General features: G+C 29.0%; 1 protein-coding gene across 1 annotated transcript in view; it reads left to right on the top strand.

The window, feature by feature from the left end:
• Positions 1–26,354, top strand: part of LOC129962693 (proto-oncogene tyrosine-protein kinase receptor Ret-like) — a 137,410-nt gene that overhangs the window by 95,633 nt on the left and 15,423 nt on the right. The window contains exons 14-15 of the mRNA XM_056076618.1: positions 1,090–1,160; positions 16,769–16,809. Of these exons, the coding sequence (XP_055932593.1) occupies positions 1,090–1,160; positions 16,769–16,809 (112 nt within the window). The remainder of the gene's footprint in view (positions 1–1,089; positions 1,161–16,768; positions 16,810–26,354) is intronic.

The following is a 26,354-nucleotide window of genomic DNA, read 5'->3' as shown; positions in this document are numbered from 1 at the left end:
TAGTAACGATGTTTTACTGTATTTCAAATTTTATATTAAAAATAAAATTCTGCATATGTATGGATCGAATTCTCTCAATTTGAAAACGAAAGAAAAAAATTTCGAAACTGCGTTTTGATTTTCAAAAGAACTTTAAAATAAATTTGACCGTTATTGCAATCTTAATATAGACAAAATATATTGTAGCTATGTATATATAGATATAATCTATAGAGATAATTTACATAGATATAATCTATGTAAATTCCACATAATACTCCCCACCCCCAAACTAGTGAACCGAACTTCTACCAAATTTTACATATTTATTGTATGACAAAAAAAAATTCAAAGTAGAAAAATTAAACCAGTATTCAATTAATTCGAAATGAACCACAATTTTGCTTTTCCTCCACTTTGAAATGTTCCACTGCTATTTTCCTCTTATTTTTATTATGTCTATTAACGATGCTTTTATTGGTTTTAAAGTAGGATTTTTATAGTGTTTAAAAGCAAACTTAAGTCAGTCGCTTAAACTCAAAGGAAAGCAAGAAAAGTAAAAAAAAATTGAGCAAATGAAACCAATGATAACTGCGACTTCGGGCTATGAGCGACAGTCCCAAATCATCACGAGCGGGGAATTGGAAAACCAAGAATATAGTCATCAATAACAAATATGGAACCATGCAATAATTCCAAATTCATTTCTGTGCAATTATTTCTTCAATTCAAATACTTTTTTAAAATTTTATAAATTATTCAATATTTGCAAACGATTTTAAACAAAATTTAATGTACTAATAAAACGTTGATAACTTTAGGAAAAAAAATTTCTGTCTGCGATTTTTGAAAATTTTATGGTTTAGTTGATATTCTGATTTTAATTTGAAATGTCAGACGATAAAAGTTTTTTGTATGTTATAAAATTTTATACAAAGGTAGTTTTTACCTTTAAAATATTTTAAGTGAAAGGATTTTAATCTCAAGCAACATGATTTTTAAATTAGTAAATAAATAAATAAATAATAAATAATAAATGACATCGAAAAAAGAAATAATTACTGATTACTTTGGTAAAAAGTGTATTTTTATTAAATGTTTTTATTTCAGGGTCGTGTTCCAGTCAAATGGATGGCTATTGAATCTTTGGAAGACCAAATATATACCTCAAGAAGTGATGTGTAAGTATATAATTCTATACTAAATTATTATTTTCATCATGGTTTTAAAAACTCTGTTTGATAAACCTCTGAAGAGAAAAAAATATTTATCTCTAGAATCTATTTTCTTTTCCCTCAAGCAGGGGAGAACTAGCGTCACAATTATTTCACAATAATCCGTTATATTATAAATTAAAAGTAGTTATATTATTGTACAATAACTTAAAAAAAAAACGACTGGGTGTAAAGAGGTTACTGATTAGAAGGTTAAAATTTCATTGTTATCATCCTCTTCATTAACAATCTTTTTCTGTAATTTAAGAAGCACAAAACTCATTTCATTAATGATAGAAAAATCAATGATTATATATATCCAATTCGTATTTTTAAGAGTTAAAATTTCTAGGAGCAACGGTAGGAATTTCTTTTCGAAAGAAAAATTTTCCATTTTAAGTTATATTTTATTTAGATATATTTACAAGATATTTACATTTTAATAGAACTATTTTAAGCTATGGAAAATCCGATTTGCATTCATTAATTCGAGAGCCGCAATTTGAATTCGAAGTTGAAACTGTTTTGAAGCAGAAAAAAAAAGAGTTCGCTGTTATTATGTTTACACAATGAAAAATATAAACAAAAATAACTCAGGTATTGTCTTTTTCTAAATTTATCCGGCAAATATGTTTTTCAGGGATTAAAATCACTAATACTCTATTACTTTTTTTTATTTTATCAACCAAAAGATTAAGATAAAATAATGTTTACCAATATGACGATGTTGTTTCCCCTACCGTATTGAAAAATATTACAAAGTATCAAAAATGTGTATCTATCTATTGACTAGTTTTATTCCAAATAATCTCTCTCTATATATATAATATTGTATGAAGATCACATTCCGAATTTTATTTATAAGTTCAGTTTAATACAATTAAAGTTAATATGAGTTACTTTATTCACGTACAGGGAATCGTAAACAAATGTAATCCTGGTATTGAATATTTTAAACTCAGGGGGTGGTTCAAAAATGGAGAATTTATCAAAGTCGAATTTATTCTTAAATTTTAAATATTTCATGACTTAAATTTGGAAAGCTTACTGATAACTCAAAATATTTAAAAATTTTAAGAAATCTTATTACGTGCGCCGATAAGAAAAATAAAATGTAGTCAATGTTGGCGAGATTTTCAAAAAGGAAATTTAATACAAAAATAAAATAAATAATTATTTTTAAATATGCTGATTTTTAGTTAAAATAAAATTATGAATAAGTAATGTGATTATATCTTAGAATTATAAATTTTATCTTGATAATTAGCTGATGAGGAAAACATGAACATTTAATTAAATGGCAATTAATTATATTAAAGACTGAAATTCTAAAACCCTAGTTGTAACATTTGCTAACGATCCCAAAGGCAAAGTGCGCTAATAACACACAACAATTTTATGTTTAGGCTATCATTTTATCGCCCTCATTTACAGCTAGTATTTAAATTCGTATATCATGGAGTAAACAAACGAGATTCGTCTACTTATCGTAATATCTCATTACCCTTCTAAGCCCCCTTAGGTGGGAAACTCTTATCTTGCCATAAAATAGTCTATCATTTGCTTGTAATTATCCATCACCCCTTGTAAATTTATGGAAATTATTAATCTGTAATCGGTGTTCTATGCTACCCATAAAATTTTATTCTCTAAAATATGTATACATTATCTTTCCTCTTGATTCAACAGTTTAATTAAATTTTTAGCTGCGTAACTGAAATGAGTGAATACACTTAGCCCAAGATATTTTCGGATCTACTTAATGTCTGGTAATAATATAAAATGTGTACAAATTTTTGTATTCTCGTTTGAATATTATTTAAATAAGTTGATATTTTTAACAAAAACAGAAAGCAATAAATTTATATGATTAATTTGTTTTCATTTTCTCGTATACAACATATACGAAGAGAAAGTGTTGGAAAAAAAATCGAAAGGGATATTTTGGCGAATTCTCAGATCTCGGGCTTCCTTGAACCTGAAAAATACAGTTTTGGAATTATGTCTGTCTGTCGATGAACACGATAATTCAAAAACTCTTTGATCTAGATGGATGAAATTTGGTATATGGTTCTTTACGCTAAATGTGTAGATTTCTATCAAAATTGTGAGTAATTTCCATTGAGACGAAATCAGCCTGTTCATCTATCTGAATACAAGTTAACATGATAAATAAACAAATAATATATAAACAAAAAGTTTTAAGTCAATTCCTACTTAGGTCAAGAAAAAAATTTATTTTAGTTACTTTTTATTAAATAATTACTTTTAATATAAATATGTATATACATATGACAGAATAACAATATTCAGTGGCAAAATAGAGCTTGGCGACAAACTTGGCGACCATTTGGCGATATGGTGACGGATTTGGCGACTAAATAGAAATTACTGAATAAATTTAATTAATAAATTAATATTTAAAAAAACTGTATTAACATCAAGTTTCATCCACTGCAAGTTTAAAAAATGTATTTGAACTGGAGTGGATGAATGAAAAGTATTTTATTAAAGATTGAAAATTTCAACAAGATACAGAGAGTGTGAGCTAATACTAAGAATTGAAAAACGAAAAAAGCACGATGAATAAAACTTGGTACACAAATTTACCGTCTAAAATGTTGATCTATGTCAAATTTTGAAACTAAATCTGACTAGGAACTGACTCTGTGTAGGTTTGTAGGTGTGTAGGTGTACTTTCACATACATGTAATAAAATGCAGTGAAAAATAAATGAAATTTGGTATGAGATCTTATGATCACAATTCTAATTCTATATCAAAATTTGGATTTCTTTCGGTCAGAAAAAGACACCCAAAATACATATTCGGTTTTCTGGTTCCTCTAGCAATGATTAATAGTCAAAGATCGCATACTAATAGGATCTTTTGAAATTATTATTCTCTAATTGTATGTACTTAATGATACACAAATATAGATTTTCTTTACTTTACTTACTTAATCACACATTTCTCATGTACTGTACTCTGAAATTAAAAGTCTAAACACTCGTGGTGTTCATGGTCTTTCAAAAAATCCACAATTTTGTACAGGAAAAGAAAGAGGGACACACCTTTACCATAAAATAAACACCTTTAAATACTAATACTAATAACATACTAATAAACACCTTTATTAGTATGCGAGAAATTTTGTTAAAACCACTCCGGTAGGTTTTATTTTAAATGTAACTATGCTGATTCATATATTTCCTGTTTAAAAGAACCATGTTGTATTTGTTGTATCTGTGTATTTGTTATATCTAGTTCTTTATCTTACACAAAATTATGTGCCTTGACTTGTTACTTAATTAACCAAACCAAACCATAATTAACCAAATTAATTAATTAATCAAATTAAATTTATCTAATAAGTTAAATGAATCCCTTTTCTTATTCTTATTTCAAGCCTAAAAATATTTTAGAATAATACGACTAGAAAAAAAATGGCCCTTTTAAGGGTTAAAAAGAAATAGGTAGGTTTCATATGCAGTAGATTTTCAACTTAGAATCATTTATATTTACCAGAATTCAATTCCCCCACATGAAAAATAAGATATTAATTGTGGAATAAATCAAGAAATTGTGCAAGAATTTTAAATTACTGATGTATGACATAAGTAAGAATAAAATCGTTGTAGCAGAATTGAAGGAAATAGGAAATCAAATAGAATGTGAATCTTTAGTTCACTATTTGTGCTGCATAAAAAATTTAGTGCGAGAGTGTATATCAGAAACAAATTCCTTGTTAAACATAATTCACCTTATATCGTACTACTTCTGAAAGGACCAGCTAAAAAATTGTATTTTAAATTACCGGTCGCATTGACCGTTACCGTAATGAAATTTCCAAGTATCATTTTGATTGTTATGAAGTCTGGAAACAGCCACTATTTTATGGATATCTGATTTATTATTAAAAATTGAGTAGAAATACATATAATTTATCGTGGCCCTATTTAGTACATAAATTTCAATAATAAATTTTGAAAGTTTGCAGCTTTAAAATTTTTTCAATAATATCTCTCTAAAATAGGTAGATATTAAAATCATCTTGTTGCTCGTTTCCTATTCTGTACTGTGCTCGATTTATCAGCGACTCTTGCTTCAAAATAAGGTTTGTCTGAACATTTTAAATTCCAATAACAGTGGATGAGCGATCGAATTTACATGATAAATGCCTTCATGCATAGTTTCATGAAGTTCTCCTAACTTTGAATGCGAAGAATAGTTTAAACCAAGTGAAAATATTGAAATTTTCGAAATTCAATATTTACACACTAATGAAAAAATGTTTTCTAGTTAGCTAAAAATATTTTAAAATATCAAATTATTCATATCCATTATATATTCGATAAAAAAATTACCGAATATATAATGAACCAGAGCTTCTAACACATTTTTTATTCCTTCAACAACAACAAAAAAAAAATTAAAACGCCAATTATATTTTATTTATGAATTTAACAAAACTTTTAGTGCATTATCTATTGCAAATGACAGCACAAAATGTTTATTAAAAAGTCACTAAAAATTGGAAAAAACATTGAAAGTATCTCTAGAAAATTTTAAAAAATAATTATCTAAAAAAATATATTTGCAATATTTTATAACAGTTGTTGGAAACTGGAAAATATAAAATAATATAAAGAAAATGCAAAATTTTTCAGAATGTTAAAATACTTCAGAAATAATCAGTTTATACGTTTCTTTAAAAAATTTCTAAAGTCTACTTATCTTAAACTGTTAATCTTTTTGCATATTCTGTCTAAGGAAAGATTGGCAAAAAGTCATTGAATCCTATAATTTTTCTGGTTTGTCCTATATAACAAGGACTTAAATGTAGATTCAGTTATCCATATGAATGACTTCTTTTGCCTGGTTATATGTGTGGGTATCAGATGAAAGAAAAGGCTATTTTATGATGATATTAAAATAACATGATACTTCAAAATTGATTCAATTCATTAATTACTCAAAATGGATGCGAACTGTATTTTCAAAGATAATAATATTATTTATTACATGTTCGATTATGATCCAAATTAAGTATATTAAAAATATGAATAACATTTAACAATTAATAAAGCTTAAAAATCAGTGGCAATTCCTTAACAGAAATGAATATTTATTTGTGGAAATAAGACTTCCTAAAAAAATTTGCATAGTTTACAAAAAAATGTAATACTTATTTTAAAACATTTTTAATCTTAATTTAGAGAAATAAAACAACACATTCTTGAGATTTAAGTTAAAATTATTGAACACTTCATGAAAACAAAGTAGAGAACTGCTTTTATAATTCGTAACTAAAGCAAGATCACTTTTGCATAGTATTTTATTCTAGCATCGAAACTGTAAAAGTCAGCAAATTTAAGCGAATTTTTTTTTCCAAATTCATAAACAATGTATAAATAGTAAGCATATCTTTCTCTAAAAGGCTTTTAAAAATTTCAGGGCTTCTTTTTTCAGTATAACTTCTCGAAAATGGATTCAAACATATTGACAACGGAAGGAATTTTCAAAATTGTAGGGAATATTTTATAACTCATGCAAGTTTTTATTCACCAAAATTATTTTTTAATATTTTCTTCTGAATTTTTCTTCATTCATGATGTAAATCTGGCCTAAAGGTTAAATCTTATGTCTTATATTGCCTTCATTAAGTTTTTGTAAGCAAAGGAAACAGTAAAAAATTTCATATCGATGTTCCTTTCTTTTGAAAAGAAGAGCAAAATGCAACTACAGCTTTGTTGTTTTGATACATCGATTTCTTCCTTTCTATTAAATTTCCTATTTCGGAGAAAATCTAGTTGGCAGTAATTACGTCCATTATTTATCTCAAGTGAAAGTCGGCTATTCTGGATCTTAAGAAAGGATTTATTTTCCTTCGTAACTTGAAATAATCCTTGTTGATGGAGAATGCAAAGCTTAGATATAATTTTAAAATTCAAATATTCAAGAGTATTCACATCTGGGTAAATTTGTGTAAAAAGGTTTTCGCTACATAGTAAATTTAATATCAGTATGAGAATTTGAAACGAAACGTTAAGTTTCCTGAACGAATAATTAGGTATCAGAAATAATGTTTTGCTTTATTTGAAAACTGATAAAAAGAAAAAAAAATCTTAAATGCGTTTTTTCTTCCTTGAAATATTGTAACAAAAGTTACATAAAACAATTTTTCTTATTACCAAAATTAAATTAGAGCTCACCTCTGACCTTAAAATTGATATTCTTACGAGAAATGCCTTCCTCCTTTTTACAAAACAATATGTGTTGTTGGGATGAAAGAGCAATTTCATTTTTTTATTTTTTTCTATACGAAATATATGAGAAAGTATTGTCATGGTCAAATATTTCGAGCTTTAGATTTTGACGAATCTTCACATTTTAGACCACAATAAAGGTAAAAAGAGTTCCAAGATTAAAATCTAAATAAATTTATTTTGAGGATAATAATAAAGAACCTACTGTATGACATCTTAGCACAATTGTAAATTAATAACTATCCTTTTTACATTGTTTTCCTTTTTATGTCTTCACCTTCATCAACATAAAATACAATTTTTTGGCCTTGAAAAGGGTATTTTTTTTATTTATTAAAGGTATGATTTTAAATTCAATAGGCGAATGAAAATATCTAAAAAAATTACAAAAATGTAAAAAGAAAAGTGTAGAGCTGATTTCCAGCTTAACAACATTCTTGCATTTATATATCTAATCAATGCATTAATGTTTCTTAGAACTGATAGATCTGTAAAACAATTGATAGACATTCGGAAAATTATTGAGATCACAAATAAAAATATAAGCTACATACCGGGCTATCTCATAATGGTTATATGAATGATTTCATTGCTTTTCTATAACCTCATAACATAACACAAACGTCTCAAACAACAACACAGCACAAACACTACTAATACCTCTCACAACACAAACATAACCTCTTTCATCGGAAAGACCACTGTAACACTTTCAACTTTCCTGGTCTTTGAAAAACCCAATATAAAGTTGGCCATGCGTAAAAACAGGTGTGATAACACTAAACACATTTTAGCAAAATATTACTTTCATCAAAATTGCCAAACGTACAGATCATCGCTTCCTTTTAAATCTAAAAGTAATCTGATGAGATAAGTGGTTTTTTATAGTTTAGAAATGATTCTTTTGAACACGATTCTATCATTTCTGTTTGAATAACATTGCGCTTGACATCCCCATAGTATCGGTTGCACTGAAATCAATATATAAAAGTGACCACATCCAGCATCTGAATTAGTTTGACTACATAAAATTAATTTTGGTGATATATTTGACTGTGTATTTTGAAGCAATAAGATCAAAATACACAGTCAATACTTATTTCTGTTCTTTTCGATACGAAGGCTAGTATATCATTATATTGGCAAATTTGTAGCCAGTAATAACTAGATTCAGGTGAATTGAAGCAAAAAAGTTCTTATTACTTTGGGACAGGTCTATAACAGCAGCAGGCTTGTAAACAGTATTATGTATACTTATTGGAAGTATTTGCTTCTTTTTTCAAAAATAAGGTCTCGCAAAACACAAATTTCTGTCATTTTCCCAATAAATTCTCTTCGATGTGAACATTCTGACCAACCACATAAAATGCAAACGTGCTAAATATGTTGAAACAATCCACTTTTTCTCCATGAACATCATTTAAAACATTCATCGATTGATTTATGTATTCCTCTCCTTTCATTGTTTTGATAATATTTTTTAGCACGACTAAGATTCGTGTTTAAATAATTAAAGTAAACAGTCAAAATGACGCTTAAACCGAAATGTAAATAACAGCAGTAAGGAACAAATTTATTGTCGCTTTTAAAAATTGCGATTCATTCAAATGAGGGAAAAGATATCCAAGTAAAATGAAAAACTAAATTTATAAAAAAATAGCTTTTTTATTTATTATGAAAAAGCATACTCTGTATTTGAAAACGATTTCATTTCCCTGAAAAGAATTTTAAACTAAACTACAACTCTTAATGTATTTTGTAATTCTACCAAAATGCATTCAAATATTTTGAATTATCGTTTGCGTTCAAATAGGAAAAAATTCTCTAGATGTTATTAAACTTTGTAGATAAATAATGCATTTCTAGGGAATCGCATAAGAAACTTATTTATATAGAGTTCTTTCTGCTAGGTGAAAGGAAATAAGTTTTCGGTCTGACCCATAATTATTGACATTCAATTTGAATTTGTTCCAAAATTAATCAGAATGGAAAAGATATTCCTTAGAAAATCTATTCCAAGAGGAAAAAAGGAAATTGAGAAGAGATACCAAACAAAAGGAATAAAATTTTTTACCGTTGTCTTTGTTCTTTTGTTTATTCTGTGTTTCGAAACAAAGAAGCAAGTGTTTATAAAAATTGAAACTTTGTATATAAATTTAGAACATTTATTTAATTCATGGTAGTTTAAGGAGTTTAGTGTCTATGCGAGACACGGGAATGGGATTCACTTGAAACCTTGATGTGTTTTAAGTACATCAGATTATAGAATAAACCGTTTATTCGAAACTAACTCAATTTGAATTAAATAAATCGACCATTTGAAACGGAGAGCTGTGGATGAGAAAAAAAGAAGTTGTAATCAATTAGACTGTCTTCAGTTTGTTGGATTTTTTTTCATTACTTCTAATTAATAACATTTTAATAGTCGAACGTCTATGCAGTCAAACTTCGCCACGGGTCGGCAATATTTTTGATGAATTAATTTTTTTTAAAAACATTTTCTAAATTCACAAAATAATTCAATATGTTGGAATACATATATATAAATAAAACTAGTGGGAGTTGTCTCACATACTCTCCAATAAAGATGAACTTGTTGGTTTAGACGCGATTTTCCTCAAACGATTGAAACCAGCTTTTGACACAGAACTAAAATTGCAGCCACAAAATTACATACCAAATTTGATATACTTAAGCCATTGCGTTTTTGGGTTATCTCTGTTAAGTGGGCTCAAAATTTCATGGGTGTTATCTCTGTGTACTGAATTTTATTCATCTAGCTTTTTAATTATCTTGTAAACTTATATACGAACAGCCGGACAGACAGATTGCCTCTGAATGAATTTTGCACAAAATTTGATAGAAATTTTTAAATTTGCTGTAAAGATCATATAGACATCTTCCAAAAATGTTTTTTTTTTGTCTGAAATGTGGAGATTCGTCAAAATCTTGCATTCGAATTTCATGATGAGTACAATATTTACTATATACTTTTTTTTATATAAAAACATCGCAAAACATGTTGTGGGAGCGACCATTAAAGGATTAATGTCCAGTTACTTATAATGAAGGAATGAAGCGCAAACAAACCTAGCAAACTTTGATTCATATTCATCTCTTAACATATTAAAATAGTGTGAACATGTGATTTTTACGTCTCATACGTTTATCAGAATTGGGCCATAATGGGCTTTTGCGACTCTTTTAAAGAAAATATTAAATTTTGTATAATATGATTTTTATTTTATAAGTGATTACTTATTTATAAGTATTTTCTTACAACTGATTACACTACGTAATTTCTTTCCATTATTTTCTCCATATTAGATTTTTATTTTCAATTTGATTTCATTAGTTTTTGGTAATCTTGTTAATCAATCAATCTTCTATCAAGTGGCAAACTTATATGGAACTAAAATAAGGATTAATTGATAAGCAAGTCGTAAAAATATTACAATTGGGTAATGTCCTCGAGAATATGCAAGTGTTCAGAATATCGTAATTGCAGTTACAAAAAGGAGAGAATATCTGCATATCTATGCGCATAAATCATATCAAGTTAAATGGAATTATGAAATAAATAAATATTTAAGCTTCATATCCTCAATAGAAAATGACAATAAATGAATATTTCAAAGTTTTCAAGTACTCAATGAATTCAAAGAGTTATAAAAAATAATTTTTGATAAAAAAAAAAAAGAATTCTTCAAGGAATAATATTTTAGAAATTTAGCTGCCAGCTATTTAAAGTAATCTCTGCATCGACTGTTACATTATTCGGTTTCTTTATGTCGAAGCAACTATGAAAAGCTGCGTTGTTGAAAATTCATAGTTTATCGCTCAAAAAGAAAATAAAAACTATTCACATGTTTCAAAAAATCTTTCGCCCGTTTTTAGATCCGTAAAATTACGTGCGGAAGAAAATAAATAGCTTCATTGCCTTTTGTAAAGATATGTGCTGGTAGTTCCATTTTTAAAGAACTAGAATGTTGCTTTTGCTATTTTGTAAAATTTCCAAGGAGGAAAAAAGTTATCGAAATCTTAAATAAATCCTTACATGATGCGAAGGACTAAAGAAATCAGATAAAAAAGTAATATTGTATTTCGTAAGCTTTATTTATTATTTATTGCACGTCTGAATCGAGCGCAGAAGCTCAGTTCAAATACTTAAAATTTTATTTTTAAGAACATTTAAAGATTGTCGAATTTTATATGGCCATGATAAATTACCTTATTACTTAATTAATTAAAAATGAGTATTTAGGAAAAATATGATCAAAACACAATAATTTATTAGTCGAGATTTAAATGAATTGTGTTTTTCAGTAATGTAGACATTTTATTTGCATTATTAAAAGAATTATTATTGTGCTTTTGTTAGTTTTAGGTCACATCATGTTAGTTCAGTATTATTTGTTTTACGCAATTAATATAATGAAAGTGTTTTAACACTAGCATTTAAAAATATTATAGAACGTTTATTTGAAGTATTAATTCCTTCAAAAATTCAAAGGAACAAATTATGAACACCATTCATTCATTAATGTGAAATTCGAACACATTTGCAGAAGTAGACACACTGCAAATTTTTGAATCATGCGTATTAAATTGAGACCAATTGCCTTACTGCAGGTATGATGCGAAAGCTTGGGGGAAAGAGTAGTTGCCATATCAAGACCACACTCTCAAAAAAGTTCTAATGATGTATCAAAACAGAATTTTAACATAAGTAAACAATTTTTTAAAAACTAGTGACTAATTAAATTTCAGATACATGCATGAAATTTGAATTCCGGCTGACATTTAGTTACAAAATGTGTGTGTGTGTGTGTGTGTGTGTGTGTGTGTGTGTGTGTGTGTGTGTGTGTGTGTGTGTGTGTGTGTGTGTGTGTGTGTGTGTGTGTGTGTGTGTGTGTGTGTGTGTGTGACTACACGTAGTAGTGCATCGAATAGAAATAACCAACTGAGCAATATAAAATAAATCCTGCATTATATGACCAAACGGAGCCTAATTTTGCATCTAATCAACTAAACAAAGATAAAGTTGAAAAATTACTGTCAAGATCCAAACATTTTGCATCTAATTATTATTCTAATCTGCCTGGGAGTTTGATGTGTAACATTAGGTGTATTGTAATTAAATACAAATATTTGAGTCCTGATAGATGCACGGATTTTTAATCTAATTGAGTCAGAATTTGTTAGATAAGACAAACAACTGGATACCTCTTTAGATAATTAAGTGCATTTCCATTTTTTTTTTAACGCAGTTGGCTGTTTGAATCCATTATATTATTTGGATCTTCATAAAGAAATATAATATTTCAGCACAGTTATTTAAAATCTATCTAAAACAAAGAAAGTCAAACATATGATAGATTAATTAAATCGAATAATTGGTATTGAACTGTTAATCATATTGGTTTATACACTTTACCCTTTATTTTACTTCAAAAAAATTTCAAATTAATAAAATATATATATATAAATTTGGACTATTTTGATATTTAAATGTGGAATGCAAAATCTGTGATGTTCTAAAGAAATTTCTGACCAGTACTAAAATTAATAAGGTGAGTGAAACAATTTTACGATTTATTCATGTCTCGAGATTTATTGGTAATGAATGGAATGTAGACAGAATTTTATGCTCTACAATCAATTTGCCATTTGCTCTTGCTACGTGGAGATTCCAAATATTGGATAGAACAACTTCTGTTTATTGTGTTACTAAGTGGTCTATAAATGCGTCTGCAAGAAAACTCTATGGAGAACGATTCTCAGCAGCAGAATCTCGAAATTTTCTGAAATATCTTCCCATTTCTTTTAATGTACGAAAATTAATTCATAATTGGTTGCTGCATATGGTCAATATATAGTTTTTATTTCCAGAAAATCTCTGCTGGTCCAAAATAAGGAACATATTTTAAATGTCTGTTATCCAGAGCGTTCAGAAACGTGAAAGGTCAGCAGCAAGGTGTGATGCGTCTGTTGATGGAACTGGTCAGCTACGAGGCTATCCATCTTTGAATTGTTTTGTTATTATTTATCCATCGAAAATGGTTATACTTTAAATGTTAGATTTCTGTTCCAGCTTTACATTCATTGTATGTAAGAAATAAGCATCATAATTGCTCAAAGACCTGCATCCTGATGTCTCTTCAGAATTTAAAGCATTTCACGTTTTTGAACGTTTATATTAAATTTTAAAAAAACATTTAAAGTAAGTCCTGTATTATGGATCTGCATAGATTTTCTGGAAGTTAAAAGTTGAAGTTCTGGTTAAAGTTTCTGGAAGTTAGGCCGCGGTAGCTTGGTGGTAAGGTCTCGGTTTGTGAGCCGTAGGGTTTCAGGTTCGAGACCCGATTCCACCGAAGAACCATCGTGTAAGAGGGGTCTGTTGGACGTTAAATCCGTCTTGCCAAACGTCCTCCCGCTGGTGTGATGTGGCGTGGAGAGGGGGGTGCTAGCTCCGGTATCGTCCTCGTCATCAGACTGTGATTCAAAATTAGGTCCAAAAATAGCCCGAGGTCCGTCCAAAATTAGCCCTAGTGTTGCTTTACAACGGGATGTTAATATGACTAAACTAAACTGGAAGTTAAAATTATATATTAAACATATATAGCAACGAAATATGAATCAATTTTCGTACATAAAAAGAAATGGGAATGTATTTCAGAAAATTTCGAAAAAATATATAGAAATTCTGTTGCTGAGAACAGTTTCCCATAGATTTTTCTTGCAGATGCATTTATTGACTTCTCAATAACACAATAAACAGAAGTTATTCTGCCCGATATCTAGAGTCTCCACTTAACAAAAGCAAATATACTGTTTTTCAAAAGACCGTTTGCAATCTTTAAAGATAGAGCTATTTGGGGACGAACTTCGTAAATTTTAACCCCAGTTAAATGATGAGGACAACTCCTGAGATAAATCTCCTCTTGCCAAACTTTTGCCTTACACCAACAGAGGTGGTGTTTGGTCCACGATATCAGATCTGGAAGTCATCATCAATTAGGTCAGACAGTTATATTAACTTCCCGTGTGAAAGAAATACTAAGGCTGTTTTAATCGGCCCTCGTGATTTTGAACCTCGGTCAGATACCGAGGCCGTTACCTGAGTTATTCCAATGTAAATATACAAAGAAAAAAATATAATGGGGCTTACTTTGCATCAACTCTGATGTATTTGCTGTGACAACTCTGTCATTCAGATCGTTCTGAACTCTGCAACAGTGATGGTTTAATTAATTAATTTTTTATCATTATGCAAAGACAGGAATGTGAAAAAAAATGTCTTCGGAGAAGTGATGCTGAATAACTTTAGGAGAAATGAAAAATTAATTTTTTTATTTTCTTTTAAAAAGAAAATGCTGCTTAAATGGGAAAAATAATTCAGGCGACAGCTTTCATGGATATAAATACATTGTCTAAGCAAAAGTAAATACATGGTTTATTATGATAACAAAGCTCAAGAAAAAAAATCCCTAGATTCCCTCTCTTCTCTCTCAATAACATTGATTTATTGGAAAAATACGACCTTTTCCCAGAAATTTATTGCCTCCGAAACTGCGATTAAAACAATTACGAATGTTGACAATTATTGAAGCAATGTAAAAGATTCTTAGTATATATTATCGGTAACTGGTATTTAACGTTTTTATGAGTTTCTTCTCTTTAAATCAGAGGAAACAAAAGCTTTATCTGGAAAAACCAAACTGCAGACGAGGCTCCTTACCAGAAGAGTAATTAATTCTTCTCACGTTTCGGTGGTGCTATTTGATTATCATCTTGTCTTCTTGTTGAATTTTTGTAAGCCGCTCTTATCTGGAGTTTCTTGGTACAATCAATACAGGGGAAAAAACTTGTTTACCTGTCTATGATTATGAGTAACTCTTCAAATTTGTCAATTATATTCTGCGTCTTCCATAAATTTTATCATATCCCTTGATGTCCTTTTCTCACAAGCATAAAAAAAGGAGCTTTTTATCACAGGTGTATATTTATATCATGTAGATTCTGTAAAATTTTTCTAAAGAAAATGTAATAAGTGCAATTTTTATTTATAATAAGTAGAGTTTTTATATTCTTTATGATATGCAATTTCAGGATTTCATAAAAAAGGCAAAAGATCGATTACCAGAATCCATTGATTCATGTTCTAAAAAAGTTAACGTTTAAAAAGAAAACTTGATATTAATATCAATTTTTAGTTCTCCTTCAGAAATATAAAATCCATGAAATTTATAATTTTAAAATGTTGAATAACTTTAAACATTAGTTATTAGTTTGGCATTAAAATGTGAAGTATATAAATTCTTCTTAATAAATATTTCCTTGGGTTACTTTCTAACTACCATTGGAAGGATTTTCTACTTAAATATTTTGTGTTTAATATTTGTAAATTAAAAGAAAAGTCGTTTATACCTTTATTTTCTATCAAAATAATTATTTTTAAATAAAATTGTCGTCTGTATTCACATACGGTCTTGGGACAATTATAATCCTTCCAATAAATTTCTAAATTTTTATTGAATGCAGCTTAATTCATATGATACTCGCTAGTAAAATATCAGTATAAATAATCGTCCACTGTCATCTGTAATGTTGAGCGAAGTTAAAAATATCATCGCTTTTATCGTCTACGTCATGATCAGATACAAAATCCCTACTTCTGTGTTGGTTGGCGTCTAGCAATTGAGATATTTTTTAATGTTTAAACAGACCGTTTTAACGGTATGCGAATAAATATGTGAAATAAATAGCAAAAGTCAGTCAGTTGTGATCAGCAGTTTTTATTATATTTATTCATTATATTCTGCATACAAGAACCGAACTGAAAGTTAGTAGTAATATTTTTTCAGCAATTTTTATTTATTTATTTATTTTGCATTCGGTAATTACATTTTTTCCCCTGTTAGTGTATAATTACCTGTTTCAATCAGATTTAATGATTAGTTTTGATTTCAGTATTTGTGAATTTTATACATAAAGAAGATCCTAGTGTAAGAAACAATATTTCAGATTTTTTTTTATGTATAGTTTCATCTAAAGTTTGTTGCAAATACTATTTTTGTATATATATAATATTCTAGTATTGTATGAATTGTATGCATTGTTTCACTAAGTTCCTTTCATGCTATAATAACCGCTAGAATTATTCTTATACAGTAATATTAATGTTAAAGGCATTTATATTACTATATCAGTCTTTTAATTATATATTGCCATGTATTTATATAGTTGGTAAATATTTACTATGTTTTATCCCACGCTAAATAGAAATGTATTGTTGTTTTTTTAGGTGGTCATTTGGAGTAGTACTGTGGGAGATTATGATGCTTGGTAAGAATCTTTTTTTTTTTCTTTAGTGGTAATTAAATACCTTAATACATAATAATTGGACTTTCGAACAGAAAGATATGGTAATTCAGCTGTCATTAACTTATATAAGGCTAATATGAAAACAAAACGCCGGCGTCCTGGCATAGGGATAGCAGTCTTCCCCGTGATCTGGGCTTCCTGGGTTCGAGTCCCGGTTCGGGCATGGTTGTTCTCTTCCTTTTGTTCTCTCTGTGAGATGCGTGAATGAGCCCCCCTGTAAAAAGGGGTTGTGCAAACGAGTGTGTGTGTGCTATCTTCAGACTTCTGCCCTTGGGTGCTCAGGGGTCTTTACCCTCAGAAGCTACTGCGCAAAAATTTGGCTTAAAATAGTCACACGACAAAAAAAGTGAAAACAAAACGATTTTTCTCCTTATTTAGGCGTTTTCGTCAACATCATTTTAGAAGAAATTTCTAAACAATTATATTTCAATATTTTACAGAATTATTTCTATCAAAATAATTTAATACACGATTTTTTTAATTCACTAAAAGCTTTTGAAATAAAATGTGTGCCTTCCTCATTGTTTAACATAAAGAAATGCAGAATTATTTACGCTATATACATATTCACAGAGCGTCTAGAATATGGAGATGATTCCATATTCTAGATTTTATTCGTCTCTGTCTGCCTGCTTTTTTTTTTTTTTAATTCAGTTTAAATGCTCCAAAAAAATTTAGATGGAGGAACTGCTGTCTACAAAGGCAATCTTCACATCAGATATTTTATGTTTAATGCTTACAAATATTATATTGCCGTATTCGGATTAAATACATAGGATGTCGAATTAAACATTTCATTTTTTTTCTCCATATATTCATCTCTCTCTCTCTTCTATAACTTTATTCTATAAACTGTACATTCATTTCAAGAATGTAATTTCACAAATATGCCATGTACAATTTTCAAAAGATTTTAAAAAGATGAAATTTTGCGCTAACTTCTAAAAATTCAATTTGAATGTTTTTCAAACATTCAATCAAATATTTTTTTATTTCTATGAATAAAAAATAATTTGGCCATCTCATTAGAATCTGTATAAAGCAAACCTACTCAAAAATATTTATTTATGTTTACGGAATAATTATTTATGAGCTACAAATTCTGATGCATATTTAATGCCACATTTGATATGTAGCTGGCATTTTTTAACTTCTTTACATGAATGACATTTATTTTATATAAATTATTTACTGTCTACTGGTTATTTTGTCTTATTTTAATAATTCCCGCTTTCCTCGGTTAAAATCATAATTCGGATATTGAACTAGGCATATTAACGAAATTGAATAAAATGCCTTTTACCTATATTACATTTTTTTATTTGTTAATATATATCGTTTGTAATGTAGAGATTTTTTAAAACATTTGCATCTGTTTAAATGCGATAATTTTTTTTATTTGAAGTAAAAGACACATTATTATTATCAACAAAAAAAATCAAATAGTAAAAGCTAAAACTATTTTTTATTATTATCAATAAAAATGAAAAAACAAAAACTATAGTTTTTATTATTATAAAAACAAATATTTTATTAATAATAATAGAAGTAAAAAAAATATTGCCATCAATAAACATTTTATTGATAACAATAAAAACCATAACTTTTATTATTATCCATAAAAGGGTTCTTTTAAAATCTTAGAAGTTGTTTTGAATAGGTCATAGTTATATTTTATTGAAATCCTGAGCGCAAACCGACCTAAATCACAGAGAAGTACCGAAAGGAGAGAGCCCATAAGAATCTCGCTGACTCATTTTATACTTCGAAATAGGACTTGTACATATTTTTATTGAATTAACTGCTTTAAAGGGTTTGAAAGTCTGCTTCATAAGGAAGTTTTATCCAGAATATTAAAATTACAGTATGGGAAGAAACTAAATGTTCACGCAGTTCGTAAATTGAAATAAATGTGGATTTATTTTTATAAATTAAACGTGCTAAAAAAGTCTATTTAAAGCGCGAATAAGTTTGATTTTTTCCGCACACTCACATAATAATAATAATAAAACACATAAAAGTGAAAAGTAGTAAGATTATGAAAATAATTCAATGACATCCTAGTATTATATGAGGTATTATAATATGCATTATTTCTCTGCCGATCCAAATGTAAACTTCTATCAAATTTTAATCCATCCTACATAAGTTGCAATTTTATTGCTATCTTAATAATAAGAAATGCATACTTTAATTTGCTTGTTAACATAATATTAAATTCGCTATTGATCTAACTTCGTAAATTTGTAGCACAATTATTGACGCGTTTTTTATTTTTAGAAAATAATCATAAATAATATTAAAGAAACTATATTGATAAATGCTAAAAATATCTTCTGAATTTCCGCATTATATATGTGCCAAGTACGTTTCAAACGTTTCTATCTATTTCATATTCTTAAAGGATCGTTGATCCCCGTAAAGCGTTTGCTGAAGCAAGGTTGGGCAATGGACTGAAAAGTAATCTGACTTTAGAGAAATGATATCGACTTTGTAAATAGTGTGACAGGAGAGAAATATTTGAGAGATCATTTCCCGCCCACTATTATCATTTGTAAGGCGAAGGAAATAAAGCGTCATAAGCGCACCCGTAGAATAACTCAAATTTATCAAAAAGAAAATAACTCTTCAGTCGCTTACTATCTTTAGATGAGATCTTAAAAGAGCAATACTCGGAAAGGGGTCAAAAGCATATTCGCTGAAGAATTTTTTTCAACTGAAATACAATGAGGATTTAAATACAAAAGGCTCTAAAGATATACATTCTTTACATTTACATAGAAAAATTAATGAAATATACTAATGTTTCAAAGCTCACGATAGCTTCTGCTAAGGCTTCGGAATGAAACACCATCGGCTTGAGACCTGATTTTTTTATACTTATCTTATATGCAGTAATCGTTGAATTTACCCTAATATAGGCTGTCCACTAAAGACATTCTACCCCACGACAGCAATTATTGAAAATGGCAGCAACGATTGTCACGAATTTGATATCTGAATATCAAGTTCGGGTAACCAAAAAAAAGTTCTGTCTTTTTTTGTTGAAAGGAAACAAACCTAAAAATGTTAAGCATGAAAAAAATAACATCATCACATTTAATAACCTTTTCCCAACTGAAAACAAACTTTTAAATTCCATTTTTATAAAAGTCACAATCTTCAGAGTTGGAAAAAGTTCTCTAACTCCATTTCCATAGCCTCTCTATTTCCGTACTGTTGATTTCGCATATGATTGTCTAGACTTAAAAATAGAGGATAGTTAGAAAGGCTTATGTCAGGGGAATAAGGAAGGTGCAAAAGAGGTTCCCATCCAAGGGTCTGAATTGTGTCAGAGATCACATGCGCGACATGAGGCCTAGCGCTACCGAATAGGAAAAGAACGCCTTTAAGGTTCATTCAAGCTGTTTTTTAGAAGTGATTACTGTAGATGTTAGCAGTAATAGTCCGGCCTGTTGATAAACGTTCATAGTGAATAATTATATTTCTAGTTCACCATACTCACTATAAAATCTTCTGCTGAAGGATATTAGAATCTTTTGGGATTGCTATAGAAAAGCCACTTCTCATCATAGGTTAATAAATGCTCAAGAAATCGTTACATTTGATGACGATGAAGAAATCCCAAACAAATGTTCGGATACTCTATCTTATTGGCAGGTTGATCTATCTTCAGGTTGAAGTATCCATTTTCTAAGTTTGCAAACTGGGAAAATTTGCCTAGAATTTTCAAGACTAGGAAAATGTAAGCGGATAGTTTCATCACTTATGGATAAACTGTCCGTTTACATTGCATGTGTGTTAAATAACGTGCTAATATCTCTCAAGTTTGAGCGGTATTTTCTTCGACTGAAGCCTGACATTTATCATCATCAATAACATATGCCATCCTACTCGTGGCGCGTCTTTAAAAGGCTCATCTCCGGAAAAAAAAATTATAAACCACCATGGTGCCTATTTCTGATTGAACCTTCTCCAGAAATCTGGTATATTTTTGAGCCATTTGTTCCAAGTTTAAACTCATATAATATACAAGCACGAATTACAGAGCTTCGAGTACTCTCCTTATAGAGTTGTAAAGAGTCTTGAGGTTAGTTTTCTAATGATAAGAAATACCCTTTCCGCTTCCTTTTTTTAAAGATGAGTCTGTACTAAATCTTGATTAATATATTGTTGGAATTTTAATGCCATCTATTTTATATTGCTTATAAAAAAAATTTTTAACTTTTACAAAACTGACGGACCTTATTTGGTCAATTAGTATATAAGAATATAGCAACCATGTTCTACCTTAGGCGATTACTTAAAGCGCAACCTGGTGGCAAATAAAGTCACAGAAAATGGTACAAGAAGCAGGAAAAAGTCAATAAAAAATTTGTACAGCGTCTTCGATTTAATATTAGAAAACCCCTTTTGTATATTGATATTAAGAACAGAAGACTTGAAATGAATATTAGTTCGACGTCCAATTTTGAAAAACGCGAACAAGGACATAGAAGTTATTCTTAGGACAAAAAAAAATTGCCCCAATATACTTTTCCCCCTTGAGAATAACTCAAAAAGTAGATTTTCCCCAACTTAAACCTATTACGTATACTCTTGTACAAACGACATGGTAAACAGTGTGAGAGATTAAATTCAAACAAGGATTTAAATCTATATTATATATAACAGAAATCTGTTTGAAATAACCGAAAATAAAAGAATTTTGTGGTAGCTAGAGATAATTTAATAAGTATTTATTAAATGAAATTTCATTAATTCTTATCAAATTAAGTTTGGTAAAAAAAATTGATGAAAAGGATGACGGAAAAATATATCAGATAAAATGAAAAATTAATGTCAGCATAATTTTACTTTTCATATTTCTAAAATATTTCATTTTGAACAGTATAAAAATTACTGAGATAAAATAGAAATTGCAATATTTTTAAGCAACAGTAATCAGTAAAAATAATAATAATAATAATAGTAAATATCATGAATTGCATTGCAAATTTTGATAACGGCTTATAATTAATTAAATGTATTGAAAATTTTTATCATAGATAGTTGATATTAAAAATCTGCAAGCAGTATAGTAAATCTTTATTGAATGATAAATCCAGACTTGTTAAAGTATTTTAAAATTGTGAAATGAAATTTATTTTATTGTAACATGAATGATTTCTTTCGTTACAAATAGAGATCATAAAAGCAATAATGTAAAAAAGCTCTTGTCTAGTTATTATTTCATGATTCAATTTTGTTAACAATGGATAAAAACGCCCTCGTACATTTATGTTAAATATGCCGTCTTAAGTGAATACCATATAATTTTAAAAAGTTATAACTATTATAGATGGTACTAGAAAATAACAAATGAGAAATATTTATAAGACATTATCTTATAAAGTTAAGGGTCCTTTTATTGAGACAAATAAACTGCTTTCTCAAGTCTGAAATGTCTTCATTTTGTTTTATTCTTCCTGAATAAAGCAAAATTTTCCTTTATATCATTGTTCTAACATCTGTGCTGCCATATTACTAAAAAAGATTTTATGTGGGTGTCAACTTAAACTAAATGAAAAATCATGTAACCATTCACAATATTTCTTTGGGTTTATGTAAACATTATGAATATAACAAAGCTGTATAACTATTACCATGGAAATGTTAAGACAAAAGATTTATTAGGCATTAAATTTTAAGCTGGAAGCTATTGTTCAAACAAAACTTTCTTTTCTGTGGGTTTCTCCTACATAATATCCACCCAATTCAAAGCTATTATTTAGACTAGTGTGTATAAGTAGGTACCTAGTCAAAAATGTACATAAATGTCAGAAAAATTTAATAAACTTCAAAAATGTTTCTGCTTTACAAAAAATACATGAACAATACATTAAAAATAATTTCTTTGTCTTGTCAGAAACACCACAGGTGTCTTTTAGACTTGTCCACGACTCGAAATCGTGAGTTCGTCCCAAAATAGCTCTCTCTAAGCTTCAAATTAGAATAAGAGCATGTTGAAAATAATTTTTATATTCAATGATTCTCAATCTTCAATTTTGTATCAGTTAAAATAATTATTTAATAATAATAAAAAAAAACTAAAAACTTGTTTGAAAAAATCAAGGTATTCAGTGGGAGGTATTCAAAATAAATGGCTCATTCAGTTAAACCGGAAACAAATGCTTTCTAATAGAGGAAGCTTGTTTTACATTCAAAAGAAATGTAGAGAAGTAAAAAAAAAAAAAAAAACACAATTTCACAGAAAATCTGCTAGACGTTTCCTTGTCCAAGAGATAATTAAGTTTCTGAACTGACGTTTTTTTAACACGTTGAGTGGCAGATTACGCCCCTGTGTGTTACAGATAATATGTAATTGTACCAAACCATCTATCTTAATAGATGATCCCATCTGTACTATAGTTAAGAGATAGTAAAGAAGGAGTCATCTCACTAGATAGATGACCCGAATTTGATGGCACCGAACGTGTTAATTTGAAAGTCACTGTTTCCATGGAAACAATCAAACAATGTTATATGGAATATGTCCGCTTTCCTCTTCTCTTTAAATTTATTTCCATCAGGTTTTGCAACTACTTAATCCCTTTTTTGACATGATGTCATTAAGTGAGGTGTGACGGTTTCCCAAAATCGACAGCGATTCATTACAGGTCAGACATTCATTTTCATTGAATGTAGTTAATTCGTTTAAATAAGCAAGGCTTTTGCAACACTTTCACGGCTTTGAAGTTCCCGTCATGAATTTAAAATTTTCTACAGAAACATGTATGCCAAATAAGAAATCTAAGGATCGTCCACATGCCACATTTGCCAATCATACGAGATGGTACTGAAAAATGTTGACATCTCAGTAATCCACCGATTCTCTCTAATTGAATCAGCTGACATGAGTACATAATGCTTTCAAGACTTCATATACCATCAAAGGCAAAAATGTCCTCTCGTGTTGTTATCCGAAAACCTAATACTTCAAAGCTGCAATATTCCCTTCTCCTTAAGGAACTAATCAGTTACTTCTTCAGTTTCTGACAAATAGTTTTATTTTCGTGTTTGGCGTATTTGTGGCGCAAGGAATGGCATGATTTCGACGCATTCTTGAGTTGTTCTCTTAATAGGCATTATTTTCGTGTTTGGCGTATTTGTGGCGCAAGGAATGGCATGATTTCGACGCATTCTTGAGTTGTTCTCTTAATAGGCATAATTCAAAAATCTTGTAGACCAATATACACTTTAAAGATGAATTATCGCTATGGTTCGATTGTCTGCTAGTTGTCGTGGTTTTCTTCAAAGCGAAATTCATATGCAGCATATTCTTCGTAAAAATGCTACCGGAAAGAAACTTATTCTCATATAATGGTGTTAAGATAATCTTCTGTCTGAAGAATCCTAGGTCTCTAAGAGAATATAAATAGGCTCCAATTTATAGGCTTCTACCGACAAGATAGTTCTTCATTCGTGGACATCACTTTATGTACTTGATCAAGTGAGATTTGCGTAACTGCTGACGACATTCTTTCTTATTTCTCGGTTTTTGATGAGATAATAGGACAGAGGTGGTGTTACTACCGACAAGACAAAACAGGACGATGAGAATATTAAATCTGTGAACAATCGAAAAACATGAGAGATATTGTATTAGAATGTCTTCAAAAGTAAGGGATACACTTAATTTTTCTACTAAATCTTTCGGAGAAATTAAAATTGTTTCATCTACTCCATAACGTAAAGGTTAAAAATCTTAATTTTGGACTGCATTAATGTGGCTATAACTCCAAAATCGAAAGTAGACAGACAAATAAATCTTTCAGTATGATGACTTCAGTGTTTAATGATCTGTCGACAGCAACTGTCAAACAATTTGAATTCTGAGCATGCAATTCTAAAATTAACAATATTTTAGTGCCTGCAGATACATCAGAAATTACGAAGTATGTTGCAAAGATTGTTATTTTTAGCTTCCAGATGATTGACAATTACAATAACAAATCTCAGTGATTGCAATATAGTAATGTCATTGCGTGGGCGATTAAGTTAATCGTGGATATGTCTACACATGGATACTGATGATATGACAGAGAGATTAAAACTTCCCACTCGGACATTTCAGATTTAATAAATTGTCCAAATTAGACCGATTAATTCAAACGGAATAATTTATCATAAAGATCGATGAAGTGATGTCTGATTAAGCTGTACCGTATAAGACATATGGATTTGAACAGTTAGCGCATTTACGACAAAATAGAGAACTGCAGGTGAATCTAGATCTACGAATATTTCAACACATCTTGTAATTAAGCTTGTTGATTTCTTATTTCAACCACAAAATGCTTTCCGAAGAGTTGCTTTCTTGAATTGTGTTTGGTTATTTTTTTATGAAAATAAACTGCAATACTCATTTACTTCATCAATGCAATTTCAACATAATTTCATAGTGATTATTATTTACAATTCATTGTAAAATTTATTGCAGTTACTGTACCTACATTGCGTAGAAAAATCAATCATTTTATATTAGGAATAGAAGCTTAACAATGGCATTTTTAAAACATTCCCAAACATTTTGCTTTTTCAAAATACTCCTTATAATAAATTCATATATAGCCCCCTTCTAAATGTATGATCCATAGAATTGGGAGTAGTATAGTAGATTAGAATTCATAACTTTTTTTTCAAATATTTATTTAATATATAATCCTTCCAATCATTAAAAAAATCTATCTCTAAATCTATATGTCTGTATAGATTTAGAAATTAGTTCCTGGGCCACGAAAAAAAGGGCATATCAAGAATATTATATACATGTGTGTTACTGTCAATATGAATAATCGGTTATTATTAATACTAAGCAGTCATTATTAATAACTGCTTCTTTGGGTGAAAATGAGAAATATCGCTAATTATTCATTTTTACCGGTTATTATTAATAATTACCGATGAAATTTGATCAATGTGATTTAAAAGTTTATATAGGATTGGGACATGGGTGTGCCTCTTTGTATATGTTTTTTTAAACTTGCTATAAAGTTTTTCTATTATATTTTTTTCTAACTTTTTTTTCTTTATTTCATAACTAATTAGTCCCGTCTTTTTTTGGGGGGGGGGGTAAGTCATTGAACAGTCCCAATATCTATCTGTTGAAGGGGAAAAAATATTTTGAATCATTTAAAAAACATTTAATAAGGGATATAGAAGACAATTTTTGGGGGGAGATCAATTAATGTTCCCTCTAATTTCTTCCGGATGTACCAACGGTCCCTGAATTTTAGAGGTCTGAGGTACAGAAGTGAGGAAATCCCCCGAAGATTTCGGAGAGGGTGCAACAGTTAGAAACAATCAACTGATATTGTCTAGCTGTTGCCAACACATAAAAAAAACGCAAAAACTGACATTGACCAAACTTCCTCGTTATTATTTAAAAGAACCGGTTAATGCGATAAATACTCATAAATGGTTCACTTTAACAAGTTTATTCGGTTATTTTTAATAATGACCGG

Source organism: Argiope bruennichi, chromosome 1 (assembly GCF_947563725.1).
Source record: "Argiope bruennichi chromosome 1, qqArgBrue1.1, whole genome shotgun sequence".
In the NCBI taxonomy this organism is placed as follows: domain Eukaryota; kingdom Metazoa; phylum Arthropoda; class Arachnida; order Araneae; family Araneidae; genus Argiope; species Argiope bruennichi.
The sequence above is the reverse complement of the archived record's forward strand: the minus strand, read 5'-3'. Positions and strand labels throughout refer to the sequence as shown.